Genomic DNA, 11761 nt, shown 5'->3' with positions numbered 1-11761 from the left:
AAATGCATCCTGCAGTTGTTGGATGTGTTATTCTATAAGTGTGAAATTGTCACTTTTTCATCTTTAGGAAGGGGTATGTTTTATCTGTTCTTTCCATTTCAGAGAGGTATATTAGACTCTGTAGTTATGATTGTGACTTTGATGTTTTCTTTGTACTTCTCTATTTTTGCTGCACATTTTGAATTTGTTAATATGTACATACACATTTAGGGTTATGTCTTGATGAATTAGCCTTTTTTTATTACCACATTTTCCTCATTATCTGGAAAATTCTTCTGTAGGCTTTGCCAGTTTTATATGATGACCTTTATGTGACTTTCATCTTTCCTAGTTGAACTATAAATTTCATTGACACATTTAATCTTTACATGTAGCATAATTCCTGGAACATAGTGTTTATAAATGTGGGTTGGTTGAGTAAATGAATGTAAAGATGTTGAGTGAAAAAAGCATAGGTGGTAAATAGTATAATGGTTGGAATAAAGAAAAGGGTAAGTGGATTAATGCGGACTTGAAGGCACCTTGGTAAACAGACCATATCTTTGTTCTTAGGATTGTTTTATGTTTTTAATTTTATGATTAGATTGTTAAATATTGAAAGTATACTTGTGTAACTTATAAATTCCTGGGTAGCTCATTTGAGAATATTTTGTAATAGTAATATAAGGAAAATAGTAAATTATAGTAATATAAAGATAATGTGAAGAAATATTTTATAATCATTTCAGGATAATAAGTATTTGATAAAAGCAATACAGTGAGGGGGTGGGGTTTTAGCTCAGTGGCATCATGCCTGCCTTGCAAGCGCAGGGTCATGAGTTCAATCTCTGGTACCAAAAAAAAAAAAACAAAAAAACAAAAAAACAGTGATAACATAGTAATATAAAGATAACAATATTTGAACCCCTTGGATTGAAATTTTAGTTCTTAACACTTAACATTCAGAGACTATGGTCAAATTAACTTCATTTTCCCATCTCAATGTAAAATGGGGACAATGTTGGGGCCTATTTTTAAGTGTTGTTTTGAAGGTTTAAGAAGTTGATGAATGTTAGTGTCTTAATTACTTTTTTCTTGTTGCTGAGAAAAATACCAGATACCTAAAATTAAAAAGAGTTAAGGTTTATCTAGCTCACAGTTTGTAGAGGTTTCAGTCCATAATTGGCTGGTCCAAGGCAGAGTGGCACAGGAGCAACAGTTCATGGCGGTGGAAGGCAACAAAAGCAAGAAGAGGCCTTAACAGTGCCTTCCTGCCCCTTTCATCTTATCCAGACTGCTCGGGGCAGATGGCATTCACACCCACAATCCTAGCACTGCACCCTGCATCAATTCCAGCATCATGCACTCTAAATCCAGCCATTTCTGAAAAAGCCCCACCTTATTTGCATGAGGCTTTGGGCAACATCTAAACACAAGCCATAACAGTATTAAGAACAATACGTGGTTTAGTGTAATCTTTACGGTCATCATCATCATCATCGTTATCATCCTCATCATAGAAAATGTATAAAATGTATAAAAGTCTAAAAGTAATCGTGTGGTTTTACCTTGCAGAGATAGTTCCTTAAATTTTTGTTTTATTTCTTTCTTGCTGATTTCTGAGATGCCCTCAAAGCATCTTTCTCGTCCCTGTACAAAATACTTGGTTCCATTTAAATACTTGGTTCCTTTTAATGAAAAACCAAGGTGCTGATTTCATCTGCAGTCGTATGTATTTTGGCCCTAATTTTATACATGGCTTCTTCTTGGCCAAAATTTAAATTTACTACTTTTTCTGCTCTGTCTTTTGACCCAACTAAGGCAAAAAGCATCTGGTGGTACCTATGCCACAACCTAGATGTTGGGGCATCTTGAAATTTCTTGTCAGATTAGTCTAGATTAATCTTGGTCTCCTCAAGGACATGGGTAATGTAGACAAATTTTCTGCCAGAGTGTAACATACACAGCTCCTCGTCCAACTGCTAATGGAGTCTTTGTTTCCAACAGAAACTTCCTGTGCCTAACCTTTATTTTCCACATTCTGATCAGCTTTCTGGTCTTAGCTTCAACCAGACTCTTCTATGAAGCTCTCTTTATAACATTGTAGGGCTTCTCTAACCTGTGTCTCCATAACTTCCTGAACTCTTTCCACAAACCAGTTCCAGACTTCCAGACCATATGGTCAGGATGTCATAGCAATAACCGAACTTCAGTTTTTCTTTTTTTTTGTACCAGAGATTGAACTCAGGACCTTGCACTTGTGAGGCAGGTGGTGACACCACTGAGCTAAATCCCTGACCCTCTGGCACCAGTTTTTGTGGTAGTTATCTTTCTTGTTACTGAAACATAATATTTCACACACGCGTGCATTAAAAGAGAGATTTAATTTGGCTTACAATTTGGGGCATTCAGTTTATGGTCAGCTGGCTCTAAGGCAAAAACATAATGGAAGGGCATAGTAGAGGAAAGCTGTGCACTTCCTGGCAGCTAGGAAGCAAATGGAGGTGCTCCTAGCGCCACACCTCTTTCAAGCAGCTCCTTCCTCTGAACATTGCATTTACCTGTAAACGTGTCAGTAGATCAGTCCACTGAGCATAGCACTCCGTGATCCAGTGACCTTCCAAAATCCCCACCTCTAAAAACATGAGATTGTAGATCTAAACCATAACACAAATGATGTAGAAAAGGCGTTTATCTCATATGGCCTTAGTGATAGACATGGTGGTTAGGGAAGCCTTCATAGAATTCTCATATTTAATTAGTGAATTAATGAGTTAATGGATTGAGTTTCTAAGTAACAAACTAAGAGCTAGCCAGGCAAAGAGGGGTAGAGTTCTTTCTTATTTATGTTACAATATATAATATAATCCTTACTGTACTCTTTAAGAAGCTATAATTGAATTTTGATACTGCTTCAAGTGGCAGTGAGGCAAACTGGCACGTGTGTGTTTATGTTTTAATGCTGGGGATTGATGGCGTGGCCTTGAACATGCTAGACTGAGTGCCTTTCCCTTGCAACATATCACTGGCCCTTAGAACATGTTTAGAAAGGAGCTTCATTGTTTCATGAAAAATGATGGTATGTGGTATTGCTATATTTCCTGTGTTGTGGCATTTGTAAAATCATATTATATTTGTGGACAATTTTAAGCTCTAGGTAGATAGTGAAAAGGGTTTAGGAGTGGGAAAAGAAGGACCATTAATGCCAACTGATTCCCTAATAATTGTAATTCACTTACGTCTTCATTTCTTCACTATAAAGAGAGCTGTTTTGAGCTGTTGCTCTCATATACTTTCTTTGTTCAGATTCCCTTCAGCCAAATAGCAGCAAACTTTGCACATACAATGTAACATGGGATTTTTCTTTTTTAGATATACTGGATTTATGTTTATATTATTTATTTCATTTTATAGGAATGCTTTGTGTGGAAAGCTTCAGTGTGAGAACGTGCAAGAAATGCCTGTATTTGGAATTGTGCCTGCTATTATTCAGACACCTAGCAGAGGCACCAAATGTTGGGGTGTGGACTTCCAGCTAGGATCAGATGTTCCAGACCCAGGAATGGTAAATGAAGGCACAAAATGTGATATTGGAAAGGTAATCAAAATATTATCTACTTATAAAGTAAAAATGAAAAAAATTGTAAAAGTCATTATGCAAAGTAAGTGGCCACTCACTTGTAATTATCAAAGAAATCTGCTTATTATGAACATATGAGAAAATACAAAGCCACCAAGAAGATAATTAAGAACAACTATAATTTACTGTTTGTATTTTTTCCACTGGAATCATATAACTTTTCCATTTTGCAGTATTCTGTGCATATTTCTTTCCCCTACCTAAATTTATTAGCAGTTCACTGTTATTGGGACAACTAAGTGATTTCCAGGATTTTGAGTGATATATATATATGACTTTGTATCCTTCTGTACCAGAAAAGTCACCCTTTCTGCCCTCCCCCTACTGCTTGCCATGCTGACCACAACTGTTTGGATCAGATGTGAGCCTAGAGTTAGCCAGCCCACGATTTATACCAGTGATTCCATATGAGAAAATAACCTGGCCAAACTCTTTTTGGGGGGAATATAGATATAGTTAATATAATGAAGAAAGTTAATGAATTAGGTGCTACATTGAAAGGCTGTGGCAAGTTTAAGCCATATGTAAGAGATAAGGCAGCAGACTCCTAGAGTAAGCTGAAGACAGCAATTTACCCAGAAGATTATAAAGGGAGGGGGAGAGGGAGAGTGAGAGAGACTGAGAGAACAAACTGTAGCCTGTTACATCCAGACGTGAACTCTCACGTTATCTCAGTATCTATTAAGTCTCCATTTCTAGTTCTGTTTTTTACTTCTTACAAAAAAAACCATATATTTTTGAGTCTGTCTTTGGAAATAAACTTGATTGTTGCAGCTATTATAAATGCATTTGTAAATAAAAATTTCAGGACATTCCTCATTGTTTTCTAAGGTCAAACTACTGTAATGGTATGTATACTTTCAAGGTTTTAGATAAAGTTTGGCCAGATTTCCAAAACCTTTGGAAAGGTTTTGATTAGTTTCCCCTCCAACAGTTACGTATAAAATGTTTTAAGTTCTCCTTACCATTGTTAAAATTTGCAGTCATTTTAAAGGTTTTTGTGGTGATTTTCAAAATTTTCCTTTCTTAATTATTACTATTGAACTTTTTGCCTTATTATACAAATTAATTTCTTTTTGCTGTTTGCCTTGTGATGTTTTTGTTGATTTACAAATTGGCTGGTTACGTCATAGGTCATGTTCACCCACATGCACACGCACACCTGCCCAGTTTATTGCTTGTCTCTTCTTGTACTTTTTGCCATGTTTGCATTTTTTATGCACTCAGATCCGTTATTCCTTTCTTTTATGATTTTCACTTTTATAGATGTAGTTTGAAAGACTTTCTTCAGAATAGTATAAGACATTATTCTTATCATAACCCTTGACTTGTCTGACTGCTTATGTGTCAGTTCTGCCTTGGTCTTAGTTTGAATGATTTTATAATATATTTTTAATATCCAGTGATACAAATGCCCCCATATTCTTTTTTCATAGCTTTCTTGGCTATTTTCATTTATTTATCATTTCAGATGAACTTGAGATCATTTTGTCAAGGTGCAAAAAAATTTTAAAAGGCGCTTTGGAATTTGGTTGGGATGACATTAAATTTACAAATTTATTATGGGGAAAAGTGACATCTTTACATTATTGAGTCACCCATAGAAGAACATGGTATGTCTCTCCATTTTTTGGGGTCTTGTTTTAAAAGTGCAGTTAATAAAGGTCCATTTTAATTTTTGATTAGTTTTATTCCTAGTTATTTTACCTTTTTACATATGTTAAGAATAGGCACCCTTCCTCTTACTATTTTTCTAATTTGTTAGTGTTTTCTATTTTTTTATTTGTAAGAAAAAGTACTTTGTTTTTATTTCTAACAGGTTACTATTGGAATTTTTAAAAAAATTATTTGTGTGTGTGTGTGTGTATATATATATATGTATATATATATATATATGTTACTGGCCATGTGGTTAGTGTTAGATATTTTTGTGTTGATTATATTACAATTTTCTGGTAAATATTCATCATCTCTAAATGAAAAGTGTTAATTTCCTTTCTGATATTTACTATTTGGACTTGTTTTATTTGTAAACTGCAATGATAGAATTTTCAGAATAGCACTGAATGATAATAGTAGTATACATATTTTCATGCCCTTAACATGACTGAAAATATACAAGCCTTCCAAGATTAAATGTGATTTTGGCTGTCGCTATGAGATGCATAATATTTATTATTTAAATGGAATACTTTAAAAATTCTGATTAAAAAGAATGAAAGAAACAAGAATGGATTTGAAATTTTGTCAGTAGTTTTTGATAACTATTGAGACAATTACTACTTTCTTTTGACATTTTGACGTGCTAGTTTATTTAAGTTCCCTAACATAACATTTATAGTTTTAAACATATTTTCTCTCTGTCTCTCTCGCTCTTTCTCTCTCTCTCTCTCTCTCTCTCTCTCTCTCTGTCTCTGTCTCTCTCTCTATATATGGTATTTTCCTTTTTATAGTGTATTATAATCTTACATTCTTGGCTGGAACATTGTTTGGTAATGTTGTATCTTTCTTTAGGCGTAGCCCTTAATTCTGTTTGCTTGATGAATATACTTTCATACTTCTGAAGCTGTCGTATGTGATTATATGATTTTTTTGAATATGAAAATTTTTACTCTTGTTTTAGTTGGAACTTTTAAATCTGTCAAAAACCAACCAAGACTAGATTAAAGAATAAAGAGAAATTTATTTCTTTCAATCCCAGGAGATTAGATAAAACAAAAAGCTTTGGAATTGGAGTCTCAGGAAATTGTCCTTTGAGTCTTCTCCCCTCTCTTCCCTTGGTGCTTCTCTTGGCTTCATTTCCTTCTGTTCACAGACCTTTACACGTACAGCAGGGAGGACGAACTTCCTATTTTCCCAGTGCCCTCAAGGTGGGTAGGATTGTTCTTCTAGAGAGAAGTCAGATGTCTTAGAAAAGGACAGTACGGCAGACCTTGAAGGGCCAGTTGTGATATGTCGAGGTATGATGCAGGATGAGTGGTAGGGTCTGAGCTGTGTGCGCTGCTCTGCCTGTCTACCCTGTGCTTAACCGGGACTGTAAGGGAAGCTGATGACTCAGGTGAGCTTATCAGAAAAGAAGAAGACCGTAAAGTATATTAGGTACATGGAAAAAATATCAATGAAACAACAAACAAAATAAAAACAGACATCATTGCAGTCAAGTCTTGGTATAGTCTGTCTTTGTTTATGCAGCCTCACAAACCAGAAATTAGATGCTAGTGGTAGTGTTTAATTTGCTTGGCTGCTATAACTAAAAACTACTAACCAGATGGCTTAAATAAGAATTTATTTGTCATGGTTCTGAGAAGTCTAAGGTCCAGGTGCTGGCTACATAGGTTTTCTTTTGGGACCTCTTCTTTGGCCTGTGACAGATGGTGACTCTTTGAGTCCTCAAATGGTTCATTCTTTTTTTTTTTTTTGCAGTACTGGGAATTGAACTCAGGATCTTTCACTTGCCAAGCAGGCACAGCACCACTGAGCTAAATCCGAGACCCTCAAGTGGTTCATTGTGTGTGCGGGGGGGAGGACGGGATGGAGGGAGGGAGAGAGAGAATAAGAAAACAAGCAAGCTTTCTGGCACCTAATTGTAAGGTCACTAATTCCATCAGACTGGAGCTCCGCCTTCATAACCTCCTCTGTCTCTGTACCTCTCAAGGGCCCCGTCTCCAGGTAATATCATTTGGGGTTAGAGTTTCAGCATCTGAATTTTGGAGAGACACAAACATTGAAATGGTAATAGGGAGCTTATAGAATAGACTTTAATTAGTAGAAAAAGCATAGTGTTTTGTTCTTCCTCATACTGTTGTAGCTTTTATCCTTGAGTTATGTATCCTGACCAGTGCACAGAAGTCTTTTCCCTCAACATTTGTACATTTCATTTGAGGGATATATTTGTTTGTTTTAGCCTGGACATAAATATTGAGAAATATTGATCAATGAAAAATTGTTCTGAGAAGCAAAACTCTGAGGATACACACCCCCCCACACACACACACAGAGATTTGTGTGTGTGTGTGTGTGTAATATAAAATCTATTGTGAGGGATTACCACACATAATTATGGGAACTGACTGATTCTGAAAGCTGTAGTTGGCAGGCTGGAAAACCAGGACAGCCAATGATACTACTCCAGTCCACATTTCCAGTTCAAAGGGCTGAGAACCAGGAGAGCTGATGGGGGTGTTCTGGAGATCAGTAGGTTTGAGTTCGTATCTTAAGTCAGGGAACACAATCTACTGTCCTAGTTGGAAGGCAGGAGGAATCCCTCATGGCAGGGGGCTGAGCTGTTTAGTTTAGTTGTGGATTTCAGCTGATTACATGAGGCCATGCCACATTAGGAAGGCTGTTTTACCCAGTCTGTTGACTGAAATAATCAGAGTTGTCCAGAAATACCCTCATAAAAACACGCAGAATAATGTTTGACTATCTGGGCTCCCCAGTGGCCCAGTCAAGTTGACATTAAAAGCAACCATCACCGTTGTCTAATAAAGTTAAGAATAAAAATACAAATTGGAAAAAATCTACACATTTTGCTAGACTGACATATTCATTTATCTACTTCTCTTCCGAAACTGCTCAGAAAATAAAGGAGTAAATTGGAAACACACTCCAAAATGTGAAATAAAGAATTCATTAGAAAATAAAGTTTTGAACAACATTTTGAAAACCGAGATGATTTCAACAAGAGTATTGGTCTACAACTTATAGTAGAATCAGAAAAGACATGAACAAGAAGGCCACCTCTTGGCTCCACTGAACCTTGGGCAGGCCTGACTGGGAAGTACTGCTTGTAACCTCAGAGTGAGGCGAAACTCGGGACTGAAAATACAACTGCTTTCAGTTTATACTTGGAGAGGTCAGCCGCTTGGCTGCCTTGCCTTCTGCCTAAGAAGCATTGACAGTTGGCAGCCTGTTCGTGTAGGCGGGAGAACAGAAGGTGGGATTTTTGACATTACTTGCTCTCTCTTGCTGTGAGATGCCTGCGTCCCTGTCCTTGCCAGAGTTCTTGGTTCTTGTTCATGCACCCAGCGCTGAACCTGAGGTGGATTATTAAACAAAGTTGGAGAATTCTTGCTCAAAATGAGTAAAAGGTAGATGCCAGAGGGAATACATTAAAGAATTTTAGATCCACCAAATTTATATATCTAAAGATTAGACACAGAGAAAATGGATGTGAAAGTTGTTTACTGCTGAAGAGAAACTCTCAAAATACCCAGAAGCAAAGACCAAAACACACCAAGAATAGGCCACATACAAAGAAATGAGATTCAGAACTGAATTTTGGGAGATGGGAGCAATACTTTCATATTTAGAGGACACTGTGAAAACATCTCACACATTCCAGTGCCCAGAACATTCACCTCAAGCAGTGATGGCAAACCTTTTAGAGCTTTCATTGATAACACACAGCTCAGTAAGTTCACCATGGCTGATCTAGTTTGTTCTAACAAATGAAGTAAAACAGAGAGAAAAAGAATTGTAGTCAAAGGGAACAGAAGAATAGGAAAGAGAGCGCCCGGGATGTAACTCATTGGTTCCGCCACCTGCCTCACAAGCACAAGGTCCCAGGTTCGATCCCTGGTAACAACAACAATAAAAAAGAATATGAAAGAAATTCCAAGGTATCAGCTCTGTACAGGGCCGGGAGAGTAGTCCTTTTCTGATTGGAGCAAGAGGACGCTAGGGAAGTTTCTAGAGAAAGGACATTTTAAAGAGGAAATGACAACAGTAACTTCTTTGAGGGGACAGAAAATACTGAGGCTATGACAAATCCCAACCTGTAACAAGAAAGGGTAGTTCTACTTGTAATACAAATAAAAACTGTATGAAAAGTCTTTTGAGATTATCAGTGTTTCTGTCTGCAGTATTGGAATGGGATACTTACTCTGAGCTTTGCATGTTTCTGTGTGCAAGAACTTACATTAAAGTAACACTGCTAGCTGGGTATGGTGGCGCACGCCTGTAATCCCAGCACTCGAGAGGCTGAGGCAGGAGAATCACTGTGAGTTCAAGACCAGTCTGGGCTACATAGTGAGTTCTGGGTCAGTCTTAACTACATAATGAGACCCTGTGTCACAAACAAACAAACAAACAAACAAACAAAAGTAACACTGCTGACCTCAATGCGATTTTCCTTCACCCCCCCAGGGAGGCAGAGTGACTAATGATCATATTGATGACTTTCATAAGAGTACCTGGGCATGGGTGGCTCAGCCACTTCTGTCCTCTTTTCTGATCTGCCTGCCTTCAGAGAGGGTCTGCTTTCTCAACTGTGCAGTAAATTTAGCAAGGCAGGCTCTGCTTCTGTGGGGGGAGGCCGGTGGCTGATGAGAGTAGTCTGTGACTGGGCATGCGATTCTGGATTGCAGTGTACCTAAGGCATGCGGAATGCTGTGTTGGTGAGAACAATGGACCGTTAATCACCTATTGGTAGCCTCTCACCAGGTCCTGAACTTGGTCAGTGAGTAGTGAAGTACTGTATACTGTCTCAGTTATATCCCAGTATTATTGATGCAAATATTAAACAGTAAGTACTTGGAGAAGGTAGAGAAGTGGCATTATATGGTTGTGTAAAAAGTTAAACTTTTGGTATCACGAAAGACATTAGTTGAGTAGATATAAGTAGGTGAAAAGTTTTTTTTGTCATAAGTCTTTCAGCACTATTTGATTTTTCAAACCCTGTTAATATATTATTTTGATTTTTAAAATGAAATATAAAAACAAAGGGCAACTGGTACCCATTCTTGAGAAGCAGTATTGGAGGTTCTGTTGACTATTGAAAATAATGAAATCAGGTGTTCACTTTGGGTTTGGAGAACCCTTGAGCTGACCGCATGTTCATTTGTTACGAGTGTTTTTAGTGCATTTTAGAAGAGTGTACTCTGGTTTATAGCATCTGGTCATTATTTTAAAATTTTAAAAACATACAATGCAAAAAGCGAAAAACAAAGATTCCCTCCTGATATCGCACTCATTTCTTTTCTAAATCTTTTCCTCGGTAAGTTTCTATTCTAGGTTGTATCTGTGTAGCCCTCCCTGGACATTACACAGATGTATCCACCACCCCCACTGAAAAAACAGAACTGGATTAGATTTTCAATAATATTCTGAAATGTATTTGCTCAATAGTGCAAGGCACAGATCTTTCAGGTCATTATATGAAAATCCATCTTATCTCTATAGATAGCAGTGATTTTATCACAATATGGCAAATTTTCTTGACTGCAGTTTATTTGGCAAGTGCTGAACACTTCTGAATTTAATCTCATCTACTTTTATGAATACTTCCATAGATAAATTCCTAGAAGTAGATTTTAAGCTTTTGAGAGAAATTGCCAGTTTTAATAAGGTAAACTGACAATTTACATTCTCCTAATTATATATAAGGATGTCTTATTTCCTCCGCTGTTGCCAACATCGCTCTTTTAATGTTCTCGCTTCACTGCTTGAACATCTTTTCATGCTTTATTCATTTATTTATTTCATGGCTGCATTTTTTCTGAGAATTTTGTATTCATATCTTACTGCTTTTTGTTGCCATTTTTAGGCTTCTCTTATATTATAAGAGTATTAACGGTTAGTTATATCCGTTTTAAATATAACCTGTTTTGTCTTTTACTATAAAAATACTTTAAATACGGTCTTACTCTCCTACCCCAAACAGTTTGGTTCTGTTCAATCCACAAGGCAAACATTGCTCATCACAGCACACTGTTGTATAAAGGCTTTGGAACTTTCTGCTCATTAAAGTAAACCTGCCAGTTATTGACACCTGACCCCTATTTCTGTGATCTTTCTAATGCTGCAGGTATGCACTGTGAATCATTATTGGAAGTCCACCTTTTAACTGAATAGGGAAGCTATTGGTGAATGTCTTGTGTAAAGACTTAGTAGATGAATGAAGAAAGTATTTTCAGGTCTCATCCAAGGATACCGGGCATTGAGAGGAATGATGACAAACTACTTTTTACTATAGAGTCTCGGCACTTTTTGGATTTTTAATCATGAATATACTTCCTATTTTAAAATTAACTGAAAATTATTGGAGGAAACTGTTTAGAACACTCTGACTCCTAAGCACAGTTCTTCACACCTGTATATTTTTTAGAATAGTAAAGATAACTTACTACTTCACTGTATCTG

At 36.8% G+C, this 11761-nt stretch overlaps 1 protein-coding gene across 1 annotated transcript in view; it reads left to right on the top strand.

Moving 5' to 3' along the window:
• LOC104848972 (disintegrin and metalloproteinase domain-containing protein 9) overlaps window positions 1–11761 on the top strand; it is an 85494-nt gene that overhangs the window by 54513 nt on the left and 19220 nt on the right. Inside the window, exon 16 of the mRNA XM_010605230.2 lies at window positions 3394–3577. Within this exon, the coding sequence (XP_010603532.1) occupies window positions 3394–3577 (184 nt within the window). The remainder of the gene's footprint in view (window positions 1–3393; window positions 3578–11761) is intronic.

Source organism: Fukomys damarensis, unplaced genomic scaffold (genome assembly GCF_012274545.1).
Source record: "Fukomys damarensis isolate Sample0158 unplaced genomic scaffold, DMR_v1.0_HiC HiC_scaffold_18, whole genome shotgun sequence".
In the NCBI taxonomy this organism is placed as follows: domain Eukaryota; kingdom Metazoa; phylum Chordata; class Mammalia; order Rodentia; family Bathyergidae; genus Fukomys; species Fukomys damarensis.
Note: the sequence above shows the minus strand (reverse complement) of the source record. Positions and strands in the feature narration are given on the sequence as shown.